General features: G+C 40.8%; 2 protein-coding genes across 2 annotated transcripts in view; both read left to right on the top strand.

Moving 5' to 3' along the window:
- Positions 1 to 20,836, top strand: part of LOC103517531 (protein takeout-like) — a gene marked incomplete at its 5' end in the record, with an annotated part of 39,218 nt that extends 18,382 nt beyond the window's left edge. The window contains 1 exon segment of the mRNA XM_008482567.3: positions 20,502 to 20,836. Within this exon segment, the coding sequence (XP_008480789.2) occupies positions 20,502 to 20,651 (150 nt within the window).
- LOC113470862 lies at positions 5,471 to 7,036 on the top strand. The gene is made up of 2 exons (XM_026829590.1): positions 5,471 to 6,358; positions 6,913 to 7,036. Exon 1 carries the CDS (start codon positions 5,501 to 5,503, stop codon positions 6,338 to 6,340), a length of 840 nt encoding a protein of 279 aa, XP_026685391.1. The 5' UTR covers positions 5,471 to 5,500; the 3' UTR covers positions 6,341 to 6,358; positions 6,913 to 7,036.
- Positions 20,837 to 21,062: the final 226 nt, after the last annotated feature.

The raw sequence follows: 21,062 nt of genomic DNA, 5'->3' as shown, positions 1-21,062 counted from the left end.
ATATTATAAACCCAAAGGGTTTTTTTTTTTTTTTTAAAAAAAAAAAAAAAAAAAAAAAAAAAAAAATACTTTCTCATTAACTTGACCAAGTTCCCCATACATGGCAAAATCGTTGTCTAGGTCCGATTTTTAGAAAAGGTTAACCTTTAGAGACTAATATTCCAATGGGGCGAGTTTTATGTTGGGAACAGATTAGGTTTGCAGTTTCCTTTTTCCTAATGGCTTACCTTATTTTATAGTTGACTAGGGTTCTTAGTTGGGGATTGTTATTTACACCGACTCGAGTTTCGCCTCACTCGTAGGCTTTTTCAAGATGACTCTTTTTCAAGATGCCTACGAGTGAGGCGAAACTCGAGTCGGTGTAAATAGCAATCCCCAACTAAGAACCCTAGTCAAATAGAAAATAAGGTAAGCCATTATCTAATTTGGGTGTCTAATATGAATCTAATTAATAATAATTCCCCTTCGTTCCTAGTGATTTTTGAAAGAAATGTAATTTCATTGCAAAATTGCTCTTAAAGCTGAAAAAATAGACTATTTTTTTCCTTCCAGAAACCTACAATTTGCCCCTTCAAATTAGTCGCATATGCAATATGCACTGCTTAAAATTTAGTGAAAGCGCTATAAGTAGTTGCCTTCACACATTTTTTTTTTTTTTTTTTTTTTTTCCCAAAACCCAGGGGAAAACACCTTTGGGGCGTGGGTTGGACAGCGCCGCGGGCGAAATTTTTTTCGAGAAAATTTAAGTAGCTCCTTCAAGGTTGCATACTTTTTTTTACTGACCAAAGTCTTTTTCACTTTTTATAGGCCTTTGAAATATTCCCAAAACTTCAGCGCCGCAGGCGAAATTTTTGAGAGATTATATGTTGCCCCTTCATGGTTGCATACTTTTTTAATTGAAATCTTTCTTTGTCTTTTTTTAATTTTTTTGAAAAAAGCATTTTTAAAAAAAGCATTTTGGCTCAAATGTAAAATGGGTCAAAAAAAGCATTTAAAATGTAAAATGCAAAATGCTTTTTCAAAACCAATTTGAAATGTAAAATGTAAATGTACATTTTACATTTTGCATTTTGCATTTTCCATTTTGCATTTTGCGGTTCGCACATCTCTGAAAGGGAATTGGGTTAAAAATTAAAAACCAGGCTCAGTAGTGTATACTATGTTGATGGAATGGTGGACATTGGATCTGGAGGTTGCTAGTTCCATTCCATGTAAAGTCATAAAATTTAACGCAGGTACGTAAAATGAGACTACTTCCCGAGACTAGAAATTTCCTTACTGTGTTAGCAAAAACATCATGAGGTGTAAATCAGTTCTTTTCCCCCTATTCCTTTTCTGTACTACCTCTTTCTTTACAGGTGTGTCTAATTCTATTACTGCAGTCAGTAGTACATGTATGACACACATGTACTACCATCTGTGTCTGTTTTAATACAGGTGTATACATGTGCGTACTTCTACCATTTGCATCCTGTGAGCATCTCTACTTACAACTGATCAAGGATCTTTACAAATCCTTTGAGAACATCATCATGAAAATGGATCAGTTCAAGATTATGCAATGCCGGAGAGACCTTGGAAGGTACTGCTTTATAAGAGCTAGGTTGTGGGTTTGTTTGTACGTTTTTTTTTTTTAAGATGAGTGTTTCACCGCCGTTTTTATTTCGTAGCAATGAAACAACTGCTACATTCGACGCAAGTGGTCTGTGTCGTAGCATGCCCATCCCGTAGTATGTCTCTCATCAGATGGGCGAAAAGAGACACAATACTCCCCATTTAGGTGCTGGGTCAACACGAGAACACCAGAAAGTAACCCGTTGAAATATGTGCAATCGAAAAACGAGTACAAATTTTTGTCGATGGTGGGATTCGAACCCGGGACCTTCTGCATGGCAAGCAAGCGCGTTACCACTGGACCAACCGTGCCCACATTCAGCCAATCTAGTTATTCTATCTCGTGTTCGGCTCGGCCGAAATACAACCCTGGAACGACCCCAACCCTGTAGTACAAAAGCCGCCCCCCCGAAGTGAAATAGAAATCGGCCCAGAACCCGAATAGAGTGCCCCAAAACCCGAATAGAGTGCCCCAGAACCCAAATAGGGGGATGCTTGTAGATTGAGTACGAATAGACTATCTTTGGACAAGCAACCACACTAGTAGATCATTGATGGCCGAGGCCACAAGTGAGCGTATTTGGATTAACTTCGGATCAAGCAATCTGATTGGGGTTGATTTCAAAAAATTCCGCCCGGGGCGGATTTTATCCTGATGGGATAATGTTCGTTCTCGGAACGGCTGGCTTTTTCCTATCCTGTCTTCCTTCTCTCTTCGATTTCGGGACGATAAGACCATAGCAGTTGCAGTTCCCTCTGTCAAACCTCTTAAAAAAAAGTCCAATTCGAGGTATAGGTGTAGGGGCAAACAGTCCTTAAGCATGGGTTGAGCTTCTACGAATCCAGGGCGCAAACCTATTGTGATTGTATACCCACTATTCTATTTCATCAGATACCGTGCGTACAAATACTTGCTACATAATTTCACGGGTCCAATGAATAATATGTGGTTGGGTGCTGGGGTTCCTGAACCATCTATACGAAGGATGAGACTTCAAACCAAAATGGTGGGTAAGTGACACTCTTCTCTGTACTTTCAATAAATCTGGTTCAAAAAGAAGGGAGTTAGATCAAAAATGAAGTTGATATTGCCATTATGATTATTCACAAAAGATACAAACGAGTTTTTGTAAAAATCCTCTAATATTGTAGTAGACAGTGTAGACACCTACTTGCGGACCAGCATGTTTTACTGAACAGCTCTTATGTAAAGAATTTATTGTAAAGTATAAATATAAATTTTGCTAGAAGTTGCCAATAAATGAACTCCTGAACACAAGTTGTGATTAGAGAATGTGCCAAGCACGGTTCATCATCCAACTTTAAAACCACACACGATACAATTTGTTTGCGAACTTAACTTCTAGACTTGGTCTCACAACGTAGTCTTTCTAAAGAGCATGGCACGTCTGTGCGGTAAATTTCAGACGTCAAGTCCGAGGGCTTTGTACGCGCTAGGGAGCGGGTTCGATCCCCTCCCGGGGCGAACTTTATCCTAAACAGATCAGGTTCGTTCTCGGAACGGCTGGCTTTCTCCTATCCTGTTCTCCTTTTCTCTTAGATTTCCGGACGATAAATCCTCCGCTATTACAGTTTCCTCTATCAAATATCTTATAATTTTCAGGTGTTGAGGGGAACGAATACTATACGAAATTTCCGCGCTTGTATGAATTTCGGAACGAGAATCGTCTCGTTAGAGCTTTGTACTATAGTGTCCGGTATTGGAATCTGCGGAGATGGAACTGCAGCGAAGGTAAGTGCAATGTAATCATAATCACCATTACCCCGGCCCTACTTTGGATGATTTTGGCGTTTTTGTAACCAAGAGATTGACTCTCTTTTCACACTGTGGAGAAAAATTTCACATAGGTATTAATAGCATTTTCTGTAGGTATAGTAATACCCTAACAACTAACAATATTTTAGGTTGGGTAATTCTTGGTTTTATGTTAAATTTTGGTGGTTGACAAAATGTATGGGTTGGCGTGTTGTCTTATTTTGTCCAAACATAGTCGATCAACTGTGTCATCAATTATGTGTGGACACACCTTTACCGTTCGTTGGCCAAAAGTTTTCCAACCATGTAACCATTCCCCAACGGCTACCCTACGATTTCCCAATCATCGATGTTGTTAGGGTATGTGGATACCTAGTTTACTTCTCAAAGTACCACAATTTCTTCCACAGCCGCCCTCCGTCACGTCAAATCCATCGCTCCCCTCATCCCGGAGGTCAACCTCACCCTCGCCTTCCCCATCTTCAACGAGTTCACCTCCGTGGTCACCACACCCTACGTGCGTCCCAACCGCACCACTCTACCTTGGAAGTACGGCCTTGAGAAACTTGCCCGACGCCAGAACGCGACAAACGGCACCACAAAGTTCCCTCGCAGGTAGGCTTACCAGACGTCCGCTTTTCGGCGGACATGTCCTTCTTTTTAGTCCGTCCTTCCTTTATCACTCACTATTTTTTTGTGGCACTATTTATTTGTGGTGAAGCTGAGAGCTTCTTTACAATTTCGGCCTTCCTTTATTAAATTACAATAGTAATAATAAAAGGTATAGGGACGGACTATTGTATTCGCTTCGGTGTCGTCTGTCTGTCTGTTCCCATAGAAAGACTTATCCACACCTGGTCGACCTACATATCAAATTAAAGGTCTTTTTACCAGGAACACGAAAGTGGTGTTTGGGTTAACTGGAATAACCTGACTAGCAGGATCTCCAGGTTTATCTTTAGTAAGTTGATGATCCCTAAAAAATGGTGGGAAAAGGTTAACATAGGTATCTTTCGATGATCCGTGAAATATTCGAAAATTTTCAGGAATCCTTGAAAATTTGATGGGAAAGCTCATGAAATTACTAATATCGTTCAATGGGTCCTAAAATTTGAGTCCTTACCGGGGTTAAGGGCCTTTACATTTTATTGACAAACTCTTCGAGATTTAGGCCAGTCACTCACTATCAGGTAGGCCTGACAGGTACACCTGATCAGGTCCACCTGTCAGGTATACGTATACCTGATAGTGTGTGTACTCAACAGGTATCAGGTAGACCTGATGAAGTATCACTGGCCCTATGGTGACATTGAGGAAGATTAAAAATGCAAAATCATAGGGTCAAATTTTGGAACTCGCTGCTTCATTCGTTCAAAAACTTACCTCCATCGACGCGGTTGTGCGCGAGATATTTGTTGATTTCCGTGACGGAGAACACGGATGGTTTGCCTGCGAAATGAAAGGGGATTTTAACCATTGTATCTCATGTTTTTTGAATGTAAGGTGTGTTTGCCTTTTGGAAATTGGAGGAACCCTTGACCTTTGATGGTTGGGAAATGGGAATGCGCCGTATAATAAAATTAGTCTATCCCATTGCAGGCAGCTTAGTTACCTCAGAGGGTAGCATGTCTGCCTTATAAGCAATAGGTCGCTGATTCACATTCCGCCCGGGCCGAACTTTATCCCAAACAGATGGGATTCGTTCTCGGAACGGCCTAAGTGGGGCCAGGAAAAAAACTAGTACGAAGGGATTGTCTAGATGATCACCCATCCGGAGGCTCCTGCTTTGTAAGCTGTAGATCGCGAGTTCGATTCTCGCCTGAAGCGGACCTTATCTCAAACAGATAAGATTCGTCTTCAGAACTGCTGGTTTTCTCCTATCCTGTCCTCCTTCTCTCTTCGATCTCGGGACGATAACACCTAGACTTCCAGTTTCTGTGTTTGCTCACCTTTCCTTATCAAACCTACAGGTCCAAAATTTTGTACCCTAGAAGGAAATTTTTTCGTCGCTATCTCTCGGTCTATTTAGAGCTTAAGCTTACCAGTAAATATTTGAAGAAAAATTTCAGCGCTAGACAATTCAATCAAGTCGCCAACTTCGATAAAGTGATGGCAAACTTTATGCAAGATCAAGAGGATGAAATCAAGAAGAGAGAAAATGAAAAGAAACAACAGTCGAGCGAAGAGAAACATCTAACAGAGCAAAATTCTTCGCCATCTACCACCGAAATTATAATAAAAATTACCAAAACTACTAAATCTCCCAAGAAAACGAAAAAGACTAAAGCAACTCCTAGTACAAAACAGAAAACCACCAAAAAGAAGAAATTCACCACCAAAAGTGTTCAAGAAAAGTCCACATTGAAAGTGAAACCAACAACAGTAATCACTTTAAAACCAAGCACGGTGAAGAGGTCAAAAAATATCTCAGTGTCTGAAGAAGTATTGGCAGAAATAAACAGAAAACTAGGAACTGCCTTCATTAAACCCAGTATAGCCCTGGGAGATAATAAAAGTACCATCCGAATTTTGGATGCGACTAGAGTTACAAAAGTTCAAAATGACACGACATCGAAAACAACAATGCCTCCATCGGATTCGAATATAAGCTTACCTCAAAAAGAACTGCCAACAGTGTCAAAAAACACAAGTATAACACAAAGTTTTGAGCTAAACCTGGACAAAAATTCCAAAGTTGCACTGTCAATCAAACCATCGAATAGCAGTACATCTAATACACTCTCAAAAACTGCCAAAACAACGCTTAGGATAAAAACATCTTCGAGTGTCACGAAAACACCAATCGGAGAGTTGAAGCTAAAATCGAACACATTGAAGACAGCACCCACATTCCAGAAAGTTGTGGTGAAAACAATAGGCATAAGGAAACTGACGACGAAGTTGAAAAAGAAAGGGAAAGCCACAACTACATCGAAAAAGAAAACCTAGACGAGTTATATCAAAAAGGTAACTTCACTATGAAATTTAAAAAGACTTTTTTGTTCCAGTCCGTCCGATCTTGTAATTTCCGCGTGTTTTCAATAATCATAGCTATCTTCACTTTGTTTGTTGCAATACCTAATACGGGATGATTCCTTGAAGGTTTGGCCAAATTTAATCATTAAGACCTTAGGTTCTGCAACCAAAATATTCTTCTCAGTCCGCCCGTACCACGTTTGTCGTATATTTTCTCTTGTTTGCTGGATTAAAGCTAGGCTTATTTTGGAAATAGTTCTAAGTAATTTTCATTAAACCATTAAATTAAGTTCCATTACTTTTTTAGTATCTATAACATTTTTCAAACATCAGTTTGTCGAAATATCAATAGAAATTTGGAAATTGTACCTACTTCATCTTTAGTTTACTTTAACTATGTACCTAGTTTACTTGACCTGAGAGCAAAATCTTCGTTTCTCTCTTTCTCTTTCGTCATAATACCTAAATCAGTTTTAGTTTCTTCTTCATAATCTAAATCAATCAGATAGGTACTTATTAATCAAAACTTCCCACTCTGATTTCAGGCCGTTCCGTGAACCAGTTCCTGAACCAGAACGCCCTTCTAGTCGTCGAAGAGCTAAAAGAAACGATCGGCGAAAACCTCGCTGTCGTGTTCAAAAAGGTTATGAACGACGCATTCAGTCACATTCCGACCAAACTGTGGCTGATGAGCGACAACCAGGCTGCCCTGAGGAACGACACGCAAAGGTCGTACGGAACGACACAAAAGCCGAAGGACAAAGACGCTAAGAACAAAACGGAGGACCTGAAAACCCAAACAAAACCAGTAGCTTCAACAACACAAGCCCCCAAAACGACTGAAGCTACAACAACAGCAAAACCAGCAACTACAACATCTACTACAACCACTGCCAAAACCACATCTGAAGCGAATGAAGCCAAAACCACAACAGCAGCACCTGAAGAAGCAGTATCGGAATTCAGTGATAATGCTGACGAAATCCTGGAAGGTATTGAAGAAAGCAGAGTGGATGGAGAGGAATCTCAGAGCTCGAGATCAGAGAGTAACAACCAGTTGGACCAGCTGCAGGCGGAATCTAATAATAGACTGCGATCTGTTCGACCTTCCTCCATCGAATTTGTTACTCTTGGCAGAGATCAACTTTGGTCCAAATGATGAGAGAATCAAGATCAGCAAAATCGTATATCCACCATGGTCGAAGTTCATTTTTCATATCGGCTCTAAGGGTTGGTTAGTTAGTTAGTTACATATGAGATTAGTTGTTGGTTAGTTATACAGAGATAGGTTTTGGTGCTGTTCATGGTTACTGTAACCAACATACAACAATTGCCGATTGTCTTTTAGATTGGTAAGTATCCCATGTTGTGTTTTGTCTCTACCTACTCCTTTTCCTCAGTCAACCATGGGCATTTGTCTGATATGGTAAGCTTTTGAAAGGTCAAAAATCTGGAGATTTAGTACACGGGGAGGTGGAAATTATTATTGAGACACAAAGCTTCAAAATTAGATAATAATAAATTCACCTGAAAATTATAGGCAGGGACTACATTGTTTTGAGAGTTTGTCATTGTCAAGAAAAATAGTTTTCCATGCACTTTGAAGCAATTTAAACGAAACCTCTATGTGTCACTTTCAAATCAACTATGAGAACATGGCTACTTCTGCTCCTCCATTATTGTTTACTTCCGATGATGTCAGTTGTCAACAAGCCTTTACTGAATTGTCAAGGAAGAGGCTTCGCTCTTTCGTGAAAACATCGTGTAAGAATGTCAGGAAGGGTGTTTAAGTTGTGACATTGACCGATTTTGATCCGAGTAAATCTTGTACGAATCGGGAGATATAATAGAAAAGCTTATTTACGAGTAGGTATATTATTAGTATATTGCTAGAAAAGTTGCCTTTACTCCAGCATCAGCAAGAGCGACTGTTATGTCTTGTGATTTTGCCCCTATCAAATATCTTATAATTTTCAGGTGTTGAGGGGAACGAATACTATACGAAATTTCCGCGCTTGTATGAATTTCGGAACGAGAATCGTCTCGTTAGAGCTTTGTACTATAGTGTCCGGTATTGGAATCTGCGGAGATGGAACTGCAACGAAGGTAAGTGCAATGGAATCACCATTACCTCGGCCCTACGCTGGTTAATTTGGATGATTTTGGCGTTTTTGTAACCAAGAGATTGACTCTCTTTTTACACTGTGGAGAAAAATTTCACATAGGTATCAATAGCATTTTCTGTAGGTATATAGTAATACCCTAACAACTAACAATATTTTAGGTTGGGTAATTGTTGGTTTTATGTTAAGTTTTGGTGGTTGACAAAATGTATGGGTTGTGGGTTGGCGTGTTGTCTTAATTTGTCCAAACATAGTCGATCAACTGTGTCATCAATTATGTGTGGACACACCTTTACCGTTCGTTGGCCAAAAGTTCGCCAACCATGTAGCCATTTCCCAACGGCTACCCTACGATTTCCCAATCATCGATGTTGTTAGGGTATGTGGATACCTAATTTACTTCTCAAAGTACCACAATTTCTTCCACAGCTGCCCTGCGTCACGTCAAATCCATCGCCCCCCTCATCCCGGAGGTCAACCTCACCCTCGCCTTCCCCATCTTCAACGAGTTCACCTCCGTGGTTACCACACCCTACGTGCGTCCCAACCGCACCACTCTACCTTGGAAGTACGGCCTTGAGAAACTCGCCCGACGCCAGAACGCGACCTTTGGGTTAACTGGAATAACCTGACTAGCAGGATCTCCAGGTTTATCTTTAGTAAGTTGATGATCCCTAAAAAATGGTGGGAAAAGGTAAAGATAGGTATCTTTCGATGAGCCGTGAAATATTCGAAAATTTTCAGGAATCCTTGAAAATTAGGTGGGAAAGCTCATGAAATTACTAATATCGTTCAATGGGTCCTAAAATTTGAGTCCTTACCGGGGTTAAGGGCCTTTACATTTTATGAGGTCCCTCGAAGACCTGTGAAATCTCATGAGTTTCATGACATGATTTTCTTTATGTTTTGAACGTTTTTGGCAAACTCCAACGAAATTTGACAAACTCTTCGAGATTTAGGCCAGTCACTCACTTTCAGGTAGGCCTGACAGGTACACCTGATCAGGTCCACCTGTCAGGTCTACCTGATAGTGTGTGTGCTCAACAGGTATCAGGTAGACCTGATGAAGTACCACTGGCCTTATGGTGACATTCTTCCCTCGCAGGTAGGCTTACCAGACGTCCGCTTTTCGGCGGACATGTCCTTCTTTTTAGTCCGTCCTTCCTTTATCACTCACTATTTATTTGTGGTGAAGCTGAGAGCTTCTTTACAATTTCGGCCTTCCTTTATTAAATTACAATAGTAATAATAAAAGGTATAGGGACGGACTATTATATTCGCTTCGGTGTCGTCTGTCTGTCTGTCTGTCTGTTCCCATAGAAAGACTTATCCAAACCTGGTCGACCTATATATCAAATTAAAGGTCTTTTTGCTAGAAACACGAAAGTGGTGGTGCAAATTTCGTCCAGAAACCAAAAAGCTAAAAAAAATAATAAAAAAAACTGGTTATACGTTTGTCCTCCGTCCGCCCACCTTTTTAAAATGTGTATAGCAAAATGTCTGCCTTTTTGAAGTTTTGGCCTCAAAAACCTAATTAACGTAATATATCGTTTTCCTTTAAGAGGACGTCAGGACTCGAACTTATAAAAAGCATAAATTTATTTTCTGTGCAATGAAAGCCATGTACAATGTACGTACATTCAGTAGGTGTATAAATAGGTGGTAGGTATGTACCTAGGTACACTGTACATAGATTTAAAAAATATGTTACCTACTTATTATTATACCGGTGGTTTTTGTGTTGATTATTTCCTGCGTCCTCCTTTTGGTTGAAATGTCCGCCTTTTTTAGCCAAAATAATGTCCTCCTTTTGAAATTTCGTGTCTGGTAACCTTGTTCGCAGGAAGCTGACACTCCACATGATGTACGGGTACAGCGGCGTGTTCCGGCAGTTTTGGAAGACAGATCCTCGTCTAGCCCCGCGATATGCGACCGGGGCCGAGATGCCCATCTGGGGGACGCCACCGCCCGAGTATAGTCGCCTGCTGGTGACCGTAAACCCGCCCAAACAGAGAAAGTCTGGCCGGTGGACGCGCCCGAAGAACAGAACCAGACCGGTTTGGGCTACCGGGAGAAAGACTCGCAATCGGACACATCCTAGAGCACGAGGTTCCGGGACTCTGTCTAGGACAGAGGTATCTTTCCGGAATGGCACGAGTGCCTTCGCGGATTTCCGGTTGGAGTCGGTCACACTCGGGTGGACTCGGCGCTACTATGGACGCCAGTGGAACTCGACTGGTATCGAACGGAGGAAATTGTTCAAGTGTATTCCTCAGGTGAGTCCCCGTGTGCAGTTTGAAGTGTTGGATTTGTGACTGGGGGGACTGAGGGTCAAATCCTCGATGGGTACCTTTTTGGCGAAGAATTTTGGGTATTTAGCGCTGACTGAAGACCGATTGTCGGTTAAGTACATGGCTTTGTCTAAAACTGCGCCAATCTTGAACAGCTATAACCTTCGCCTCTTCGTAATATCTCTAAGTCTCTGGTGTTGTGCCTCACTGCCATCTACCCTCCGAGTCTGTTTTTTACCTATTGATGTTGACAATAATACTTATAATATTCTAATTAATTGTACTGTCAAATATTTAAAGTCTCTATACTTTGAGTATGAAGTTTCATTACCCTATGTTTTGTACCTATTGGACTGTACTGTCAAATATTTAAAGTCTCTATACTTTGAGTATGAAGTTTCATTACCTTATGTTTTGTACATATTGGACTACACAAGTATCTGCTTTCTTGAACAGCTATAACCTTCGCCTCTTCGTAATATCTCTAAGTCTCTGGTGTTGTGCCTCACTGCCATCTACCCTCCGAGTCTGTTTCTTACCTATTGATGCTGACAATAATACTTGTAATATTCTAATTAATTATACTGTCAAATATTTAAAGTCTCTATACTTTGAGTATGAAGTTTCATTACCTTATGTTTTGTACATATTGGACTACACAAGTATCTGCTCTATTGAGCCATTACAAACATTTATCTCTCAGGGACGTTCATACAGACTAGTCAGGGTGGTTACAGGGAGGCTCAACCCGATATACTTTTTTTACTTTTACGAAAATATGAGTTGTTGCTTGGTGCCCCCCCCCCCCGATTTGTCTCCATGCCCCCCAGACGGGCGCGCCCTCCAGTTTGAGAACCTCTGTTCTAGGCAATTGCGTTCTGTTGGCTTTTCCCGACCCTACTCATACTGGGTGACCTTAATGAAAGGTAAAACCCACGTCACTAAAAACCCTCGCAGTCATACAGTGACGTTAAGTCAAACAAAGTTCTCAGAGCGAAATTGAAGGTGGTACAAATAAGGTTTATTACATTGATATTTACATTCTTTATGTATTTTTTCGTGAAATTCCCATACAAATTGTTCATTTTTAAAAACTTTTTGTAATAAATTAGGTTGGAAAAAAAATCGAGTTGTTTATTTCAAAGGTAGGTAATAGGTTTTTCTTCTGCTTCAACAAAAGCTACCCTAATGGAGCTATAATTTTCTAAATACTCGTTGCTAAATACACAAAGCCCCAAGTTTACAGGTTGTGATGTTTAAATGGTTGTTGGCCTCTAAGCATGGTCGGGGAACTAAGGCCGACCATTCACCATCAGGTAGACCTGACAGGTAAGCCTGAACAGGTGAGCCTGTCAAGTCTGCCTGATAGTGTATGGCCCAACTAACTTCGCAAGAAATTAAGGAGCGCGGCAGCGCTCCGCCCCGCCAAGTCAAGAAAGTTTGACCGCGCTACTAGATAGGTATGTATGCTTTCTACCTTTCTAACGAGTTATACCAAGACATATTCACGCATGAGAAAATGTGAAAAAAATCCCGCAAAAACCAGTTTTTTTGGTTTTTTGGCTTTATGGTTTTCTGGACAAAATTTGCATTTTCGTGATCCTGGTAAAAAGACCTTTAATTTGATATATAGGTCGACCAGGATTGGATAAGTCCTTCTATGGGGACAGACTGACTGACAGACTGACTGACAGACAGACCGACACCGAAGCGAATACAATAGTCCGTCCACTATACCTTTTATTATCAGTAATAATAAAGGAAGGACGGACCAGACCGACACCGAAGCGAATACAATAGTCCGTCCACTATACCTTTTATTATTAGTAATAATAAAGGAAGGACGGACTAAAAAGTTATTGAAGATCGGTCGGATATTTGAGCTTAGTCAGGAATCAGCTTAACTCCGTACGCAAAAAGTTCAATTCGAGGCATTAGGTGTAGGGGCAAACAGTCCTTAAGCATGGGTTGAGCTTCTACGAATCCAGAGCGCAAACCTATTGTGATTGTAGATTGTACCCACTATTCTATTTCATCTTGCCAGCCTAGTTAGCTTAGTTGGTGGTGCGTCTGCCTCGTAAGCGCTGGGCCGCGGGTTCGATTCCCGCCCGGGGCGGATTTTATCCTGATGGGATAATGTTCGTTCTCGGAACGGCTGGCTTTCTCCTATCCTGTCTTCCTTCTCTCTTCGATTTCGGGACGATAAGACCATAGCAGTTGCAGTTCCCTCTGTCAAACCTGTTAAAAAAAAAAGTCCAATTCGAGGCATAGGTGTAGGGGCAAACAGTCCTTAAGCATGGGTTGAGCTTCTACGAATCCAGAGTCTTCCTTCTCTCTTCGATTTCGGGACGATAAGACCATAGCAGTTGCAGTTCCCTCTGTCAAACCTCTTAAAAAAAATAAAAAATAAAAAAAAGTCCAATTCGAGGCTTAGGTGTAGGGGCAAACAGTCCTGCATGGGTTAAGCTTCTACGAATCCAGGGCGCAAACCTATTGTGATTGTACCCACTATTCTATTTCATCAGATACCGTGCGTACAAATACTTGCTACATAATTTCACGGGTCCCATGAATGGCAGCGCTCCGCCCCGCCAAGTCAAGAAAGTTTGACCGCGCTACTAGATAGGTATGTATGCTTTCTACCTTTCTAACGAGTTATACCAAGACATATTATAAGCATGTCCTAACGGATCTATACGAAGGATGAGACTTCAAACCAAAATGGTGGGTAAGTGACACTCTTCTCTGTACTTTCAATAAATCTGGTTCAAAAAGAAGGTAGGTAGATAGATCAAAAATCAAGTTGATATTGCCATTATTCTGATTATTCACAAAAGATACAAACGAGTTTTTGTAAAAATCCTCTAATATTGTAGTAGACACCTACTTGCGGACCAGCATGTTTTACTGAACAGCTCTTATGTAAAGACTTTATTGTAAAGTATAAATTTTGCTAGAAGTTGCCAATAAACGAACTCCTGAACACAAGTTGTGATTAGAGAATGTGCTAAGCACGGTTCATCATCCAACTTCAAAACCACACACGATACAATTTGTTTGCGAACTTAACTTCTAGACTTGGCCTCACAACGTAGTCTTTCTAAAGAGCATGGCACGTCTGTGCGGTAAATTTCAGACGTCAAGTCCGAGGGCTTTGTACGCGCTAGGGAGCGGGTTCGATCCCCTCCCGGGGCGAACTTTATCCTAAACAGATCAGGTTCGTTCTCGGAACGGCTGGCTTTCTCCTATCCTGTCCGCCTTTTCTCTTAGATTCCCGGACGATAAATCCTCCGCTATTACAGTTTCCTCTATCAAATATCTTATAATTTTCAACGAGCAAAAGGGGGGGGGGGGGGGGGGGGGGATGGTCCAAATTTTCGGAGTCAGCCCCACTTTCACAAAAAGCCCCAAAAGTCCACAGCTTAGATGTTGGGGCAAACAGCCTTAAAGGATGGGTTCAGCTCTTCTATGAATCTAAAGGGGGTGATGCTTCAAATTTTCAGAGTCCATCCCATAGTAATGGAGCAAAAATGAAGCCTAGGACCCCCTCGGCTCCCTAAATGCGCCCCCTGGCCAGTAGATTAGGAACTATTCTATTTAGTTAACTATTTATGACTAATTCACTTCTTATTATCTCCTCTTAGGTCTACATTCACTCATCCAGCACCTTACTGGCTTACATAAGCTTGGCCTAGTCTGCACTGTCCAGGTAGAATAATAGTAGTAGTGGTCGTCTGTTGAGTAGGAAGGTGTGGGTTCGAATACCAACCTATAACCGGGGATTTTATTTATCAAATTGAGAATTTGTGTTTTGTATTGAATTTTCGAAAGTAATCTATAAATAAATGAAAATGGTGGAGATTTCGAAACTCCCAATGAAATAAAATTATAGTGGAGATGTCAAAATTCCCAATGAAATAAAATTATAGTGGAGATGTCAAAATTCCCAATGAAATAAAAGTAGTGGAGATGTCAAAATTCCCAATGAAATAAAATTAGTCAAAACTCCCACGGATAACAAAATTACGAGTGTAGGTTTCAAACTTCTATCTTTTTACCAGGATCCTAAGCAGCTCTCTGAGTGTTCTCACGAGACTGAGTGCACCCCTAATTACTAATTAGCCATCTCTTCGTGTTGTTACCTCTTCAATCCTATCAACCATTCCATCATCACACTCTACCTCTTCAATCCCATCAACCATTCCGCCATCACACTCTAGCTCTTCAATCCCATCAACCATTCCATCATCACACTCAACCTCTTCAATCCCATCAACCATTCCATCATCATACTCTACCTCTTCAATCCCATCAACCATTACAACATCACACTCTACCTCTTCAATCCCATCAACCATTCCATCATCACACTCTACCTCTTCAATCCCATCAACCGTTCCATCATCACACTCTACCCATTCAATCCAATTCACCTCCTCAATTCCACCAACTAATCTATCATTTCACACTACGTCTTCGCTCCCAAATATTAACCCTATATCTTACCTACGCAAACCTTCTTTTAAGCAAGCAGATCGAAACTTTGTTCTTGAACCCTGCAATGCAGCGGAAGTGTATAAAATCGTTATGGGTCTTGAAAACAAACCCTCTTCAGGAGAAGATTCGATACCCATGACCATCATAAAGAAATCTATACCATTCCTTGCTGAGCTACTAGATAGGTATGTATGCTTTCTACCTTTCTAACGAGTTATACCAAGACATATTATAAGCATGTCCTAACGGAATTCACGCATATTTTATGTACCTACATATGCATGGGGCGTTAACAGAACTCACACATATGCAAGGTAGTTTTTGTCTTGTTCTTCGTCGGTTGACGTTGGTACGAAACGTATCGCAGGTACGTTTTGATCGCCGTCCGACGTCGCGTAGTGCGTCGCGTCGTCGCCTCATATGTCCACGTAACCAACCCGACGCTGGTGCGTTTCGTCACCGCGTCTATCTCATCCAACACGCGTTCCCCCAGCGTGCGGTTCACATGCGGTAACTTCCGTAGACAGGATTTCAGCTGGTCGCGCACGGCCGCGGAGTGGTTCTTGCGTCGAATGCGCTTCCATGCGACTTTGTACTTGACGGCGCGGTTGTGCGCGAGATATTTGTTGATTTCCGTGACGGAGAACACGGATGGTTTGCCTGCGAAATGAAAGGGGATTTTAACCATTGTGTCTCATGTTTTTTGAATGTTAAATAAGGTGTGTTTTCTTTTTGGAAATTGGAGAAACCCTTGACCTTTGATGGTTGGGAAATGGGAAGGCGCCGTATAATAAAAGTAATCTATCCCATTGCAGCCAGCTTAGTTACCTCAGAGGGTAGCATGTCTGCCTTATAAGCAATAGGTCGCTGATTCAAATTCCGCCCGGGCCGAACTTTATCCCAAACAGATGGGATTCGTTCTCGGAACGGCCTAAGTGGGGCCAGGAAAAAACTAGTACGAAGGGATTGTCCAGATGATCACCCATCCGGCTCCTGCTTCGTAAGCTGTAGATCGCGAGTTCGATTCTCGCCTGAAGCGAACCTTATCTCAAACAGATAAAGTTCATTCTAGGAATGACTGGTTTCCTCCTATCCTGTCCTCCTTCTCTCTTCGATTTCGGGACGATAACACCTCGACTTCCAGTTTCTGTGTTGGCTCACCTTTCCTTATCAAACCTACAGGTCTAAAATTTTGTACCTTATAAGGCAATTTTTTCGTCACTATCTCCCGGTCTATTTAGAGCTTTAGCTTACCAGTAAATATTTGAAGAAAAATTTCAGCGCTAGCTCCCGGTCTATTTTAGATTTTAGAGCTTACCGTCAAGGATCTTTACAAATCCTTTGAGAACATCATCATGAAAATGGATCAGTTCAAGATTATGCAATGCCGGAGAGACCTTGGAAGGTACTGCTTTATAAGAGCTAGGTTGTGGGTTTGTTTGTACGTTTTTTTTTTTTAAGATGAGTGTTTCACCGCCGTTTTTATTTCGTAGCAATGAAACAACTGCTACATTCGACGCAAGTGGTCTGTGTCGTAGCATGCCCATCCCGTAGTATGTCTCTCATCAGATGGGCGAAAAGAGACACAATACTCCCCATTTAGGTGCTGGGTCAACACGAGAACACCAGAAAGTAACCCGTAAATATTTGCAATCGAAAAACGAGTACAAATTTTTGTCGATGGTGGGATTCGAACCCGGGACCTTCTGCATGGCAAGCAACCGCGTTACCACTGGACCAACCGTGCCCCCTAAATGTGACGTTATGTGGGGAGTGTGAAGATACGGCTACTCATGCCATCCTCGATCTCGAATGAAACTCCCTAATAAAGAAAAAGTTATTGAAGATCGGTCGGATATTTGAGCTTAGTCAGGAATCAGCTTAACTCCGCACACAAAAAGTCCAATTGCCAGCCTAGTTAGCTTGTGAATTGTTAAAAAAAAAAAAAAAAAAAAAAAAAAAAAATAGAATCTACGTAAAATTGAACTAGGGTACACGAAACTACATAGAAATTGAAGAGGAGTTCACAAGTAGATCGAACCCTGCTAGAATGATACCAGAAGACCTAGAGATTGCGATTACCTAACTCTCTCACATACATGATCGTCTTAAACACAATGAGTGTAACTGACATCTCAAAGTCGAGTGTGAGGTTCTTGTTATGTTCTGAGAACCTCAATATCCGAATCTGAGAACCTTGGTTCTGCTGAGCACTGAGGCTTGAAAGCGGACAAACCAACAAGAACCTGGAGGTTGGTAAGGAGGTACATTGGTACAAGTGTACACTATAATGCCTATCTATGTATCTAAGGTACTGTGAATAACAATGTAAAGGAAATCTAGGTAGGTATTTATATAATTCTGAAGGTGTATGCGGGGATCTTTTCTAAAATTTTCAATAATTCTGGGGGGAAAAAGTCTGAAGTTTTGAACTCGGGCCAGATTCCTATTCATAAGAAAAAGACTGCGGGAGTAAAGGAACTTTTCAGTCTCATTCCTCATTCTGGGAGAATAAACAGGCAATCTCATTCTGGCAGGATAAACAAGGTATATTCTATTCTATTCTAATCTATAAATAGTTTCATTACGTCACAACTTTTTCAACGTGTGAATTTCTGTCTATAGCCCCCCCCCCATAGGACAGTTCAAAAATAAAACAGTATTTACCTACTTGACTTACGTAAAAAATCACCACCTTCTTTCTTCTAATAACCAGTAGCAGGGCCGTACCCAGAATTTTACTGAGAGAGGGGGCCCAAGAGTCCAAACATTGATCAACGGGGGGAGGGGGGGGGGATGGTCCAAATTTTCGGAGTCAGCCCCACTTTCACAAAAAAACCCCAAAAGTCCACAGCTTAGATGTTGGGGCAAACAGCCTTAAAGGATGGGTTCAGCTCTTCTACGAATCTAAAGGGGGTGATACTTCAAATTTTCAGAGTCCATCCCAAAGTAATGGAGCAAAAATGAAGCCTAGGACCCCCTCGGCCCACTAAATGCGGCCCCTGGCCAGTAGATTAGGAACTATTCTATTTAGCTAACCATTTATGACTAATTCACTTCTTATTATCTCCTCTTAGGTCTACATTCAGTCATACAGCACCTTATTACTGGCTTACATAAGCTTGGCCCAGTCTGCACTGTCCAGGTAGAATAATAGTAGTAGTGGTCGTCTGTTGAGTAGGAAGGTGTGGGTTCGAATACCAATCTATAACCGGGGATTTTATTTATCAAATTGAGAATTTTGGGTTTTGTATTGAATTTTCGAAAGTAATCTACAAATAAATGAAAATGAGTGGAGATGTTAAAACTCCCAATGAAATAAAATTAGCGGAGATGCCAAAACTCCCAATGAAATAAAATGAGTGGAGATGTTAAAACTCCCAATGAAATAAAATTAGCGGAGATGCCAAAACTCCCAATGAAATAAGATTAGTGGAGATGTTAAAACTCCCAATGAAATAAAATTAGGTTTCAAACTTCCATCTTTTTACTAGGATCCTAAGCAGCTCTCTGAGTGTCCTCACGAGACTGAGTGCACCCTAAAATTTTCGGAGTTTATAAAGTTATAGTCAATAAATAAATAAATAAATAATACAAATAATAAATAAAAATAACTTTGTCAAAACAATAGTGCCGTATGTTCAAATATCGATTGTTCTCATTTCAGAAGCTGTAATTTCTCCGAAAATCCCATTTATTTCTCTAGTTTTGTGATTTTTTCTTGCCTTTATTCTCATGTTTTGAATCTTTAATCATCGTTTTCATTCAAAATTCACCAAAACCCAATCTTTTCACTTCCGCACAGTTGATTTTTGCGTGACCTAGTTGTATGCAACGAACTACCGACCTACATGTTTGTACCTCGTTGATCCCCGTTTTTGTGATACTTTTTTCGAGCTAAATTTGTGTTTCTTCTCATTTTTGTTGTGTTTGGCGTATCGCGAAAAAAAAAAAAAAAAAAAAAAAAATCGTCAATAATAAATTGTTTAAAATTTTCGGAGTTTATAAAGTTATAGGTAGTAAATAAATAATACAAATAATAAATAAAAATAACTTTGTCAAAACAATATTGCGGTATGTTCAAATATCGATTGTTCTCATTTCAGAAGCTGTAATTTCTCCAAAAATCCCATTTATTTCTCTAGTTTTGTGATTATTTTTTCTTGCCTTTATTCTCATGTTTTGAATCTTTTATAATCTTTTTCATTCAAAATTCACCAAAATCCAATCTTTTCACTTCCGCACAGTTGATTTTTGCGTGACCTAGTTGTATGCAACGAACTACCGAACTACATGTTTGTACCTCGTTGATCCCCGTTTTTCGCAATTTTGTGATACTTTTTTCGAGCTAAATTTGTGTTTCTTCTCATTTTTGTTGTGTTTGGCGTATCGTACGACCGGTTTTACGTTCCTACTTGTCATTTAGAATGAATAACACCTTTGCGTTGTTCATTTCATCGCTGGTGTTTGTGTGTGTGTTTCGTCACTGCAATGGAGTTTTGTCGGTCAACGCTACACGTAAGTTACAAACCTTAACAGTTTAGCCATAATCCCCTGAACGATAAGTTGTGTGGTTTTTACTTTCGTTATACTAAAGCAGGGTTTGTGTCAGACTATAGTTAGCTTGGTTGGCAGTGCGTCTGCCTTGTAAAGAGTTCGATTCCCGCCCGGGGCGGATTTTATCCTGAACGGATAATGTTCGTTCTCGGAACGGCTGGCTTTCTCCTATCCTGTCTTCCTTCTCTCTTCGATTTCGGAACGATAAGACCATAGCAGTTAAAGTTCCTTCGGTACTTGTGCAGAAGTCACGTCCGTGGAATATTGCTACCAAAAGAACTGGCACAAACGAGCAAGTGACAACGTTTATTTTGGTGACGAAAAGACTGTGTTTTCTTTTGAGTCCAATTTTTCCTTTGTCTGTGCGTGGATCAGTGGTTTTCGATTTTTCTTTGTGTGAATAGGTACTTATAGCACTAAAATTTGTGTTTTTCGTCCAGATTTCTTCGGTTTTTTGCGGATAGTTTGGTCAAATCTTTTGACAGTGCGTCTTTTTCAGGGTACTCCTCATCAGTTTTTCTTTCAATCAACCTGATTGTACCACTTTTTTCGTGACTTTTCCCCCTTAGTTTCCGAATTCTTTGAACTATTACCGATTACCGTGTCAATGACATAATCCCATAGCTGTGCGAAGCAGTATCGGAATTCAGTGATAATGCTGACGAAATCCTGGAAGGTATTGAAGAAAGCAGAGTGGATGGAGAGGAATCTCAGAGCTCAAGATCGGAGAATAACAACCAGTTGGACCAGCTGCAGGCGGAATCTAGTAATAGACTGCGATCGGTTCGACCTGCGACGAAACAGACCAAGCAGTAGATTGTGAGACTGAAGAACTATGGAATCGGGGAATGGAGTCTCCATAGGTTATGATCGGAAGATCATATAATGGTGTCGAGTAGCCTCTCACGCCAAGACTGTCTGATGGAAACTAGGTCTACTCCGCAAAAGCTGAAGTCAGCCTTTTCCGTCATATTCGTTCCGTGACAGAATAAATTGAAAAATGATTGATTCTTTTAGTCACCTAGGTCCCCCCCCTCTAGGAAGGACAGTGGTAGCTGAAGAAGAGGATGACCATCCAAGGAGTCAGATTTGATCTTCAGATATGAAGATTATTTGGATTCTAGGTAAGAACTTCTTTCTTTTTACTTCTCAACCATTATTGAGGGCCCACCTCTAAGACTCTAAGACAAAGTGGTCAAGAATACTGACTCTCAACCGGGAGATGTT

The sequence above is a fragment of the Diaphorina citri genome, unplaced genomic scaffold (genome assembly GCF_000475195.1).
Source record: "Diaphorina citri unplaced genomic scaffold, Diaci psyllid genome assembly version 1.1 scaffold1877, whole genome shotgun sequence".
NCBI lineage: Eukaryota > Metazoa > Arthropoda > Insecta > Hemiptera > Psyllidae > Diaphorina > Diaphorina citri.
The sequence above is the reverse complement of the archived record's forward strand: the minus strand, read 5'-3'. Positions and strand labels throughout refer to the sequence as shown.

What these genes read in the sequence shown, in the direction of transcription:
- LOC113470862 (XM_026829590.1), top strand. Translation starts at nt 5,501, where the DNA reads ATGGCAAACTTTATGCAAGATCAAGAGGATGAAATCAAGAAGAGAGAA.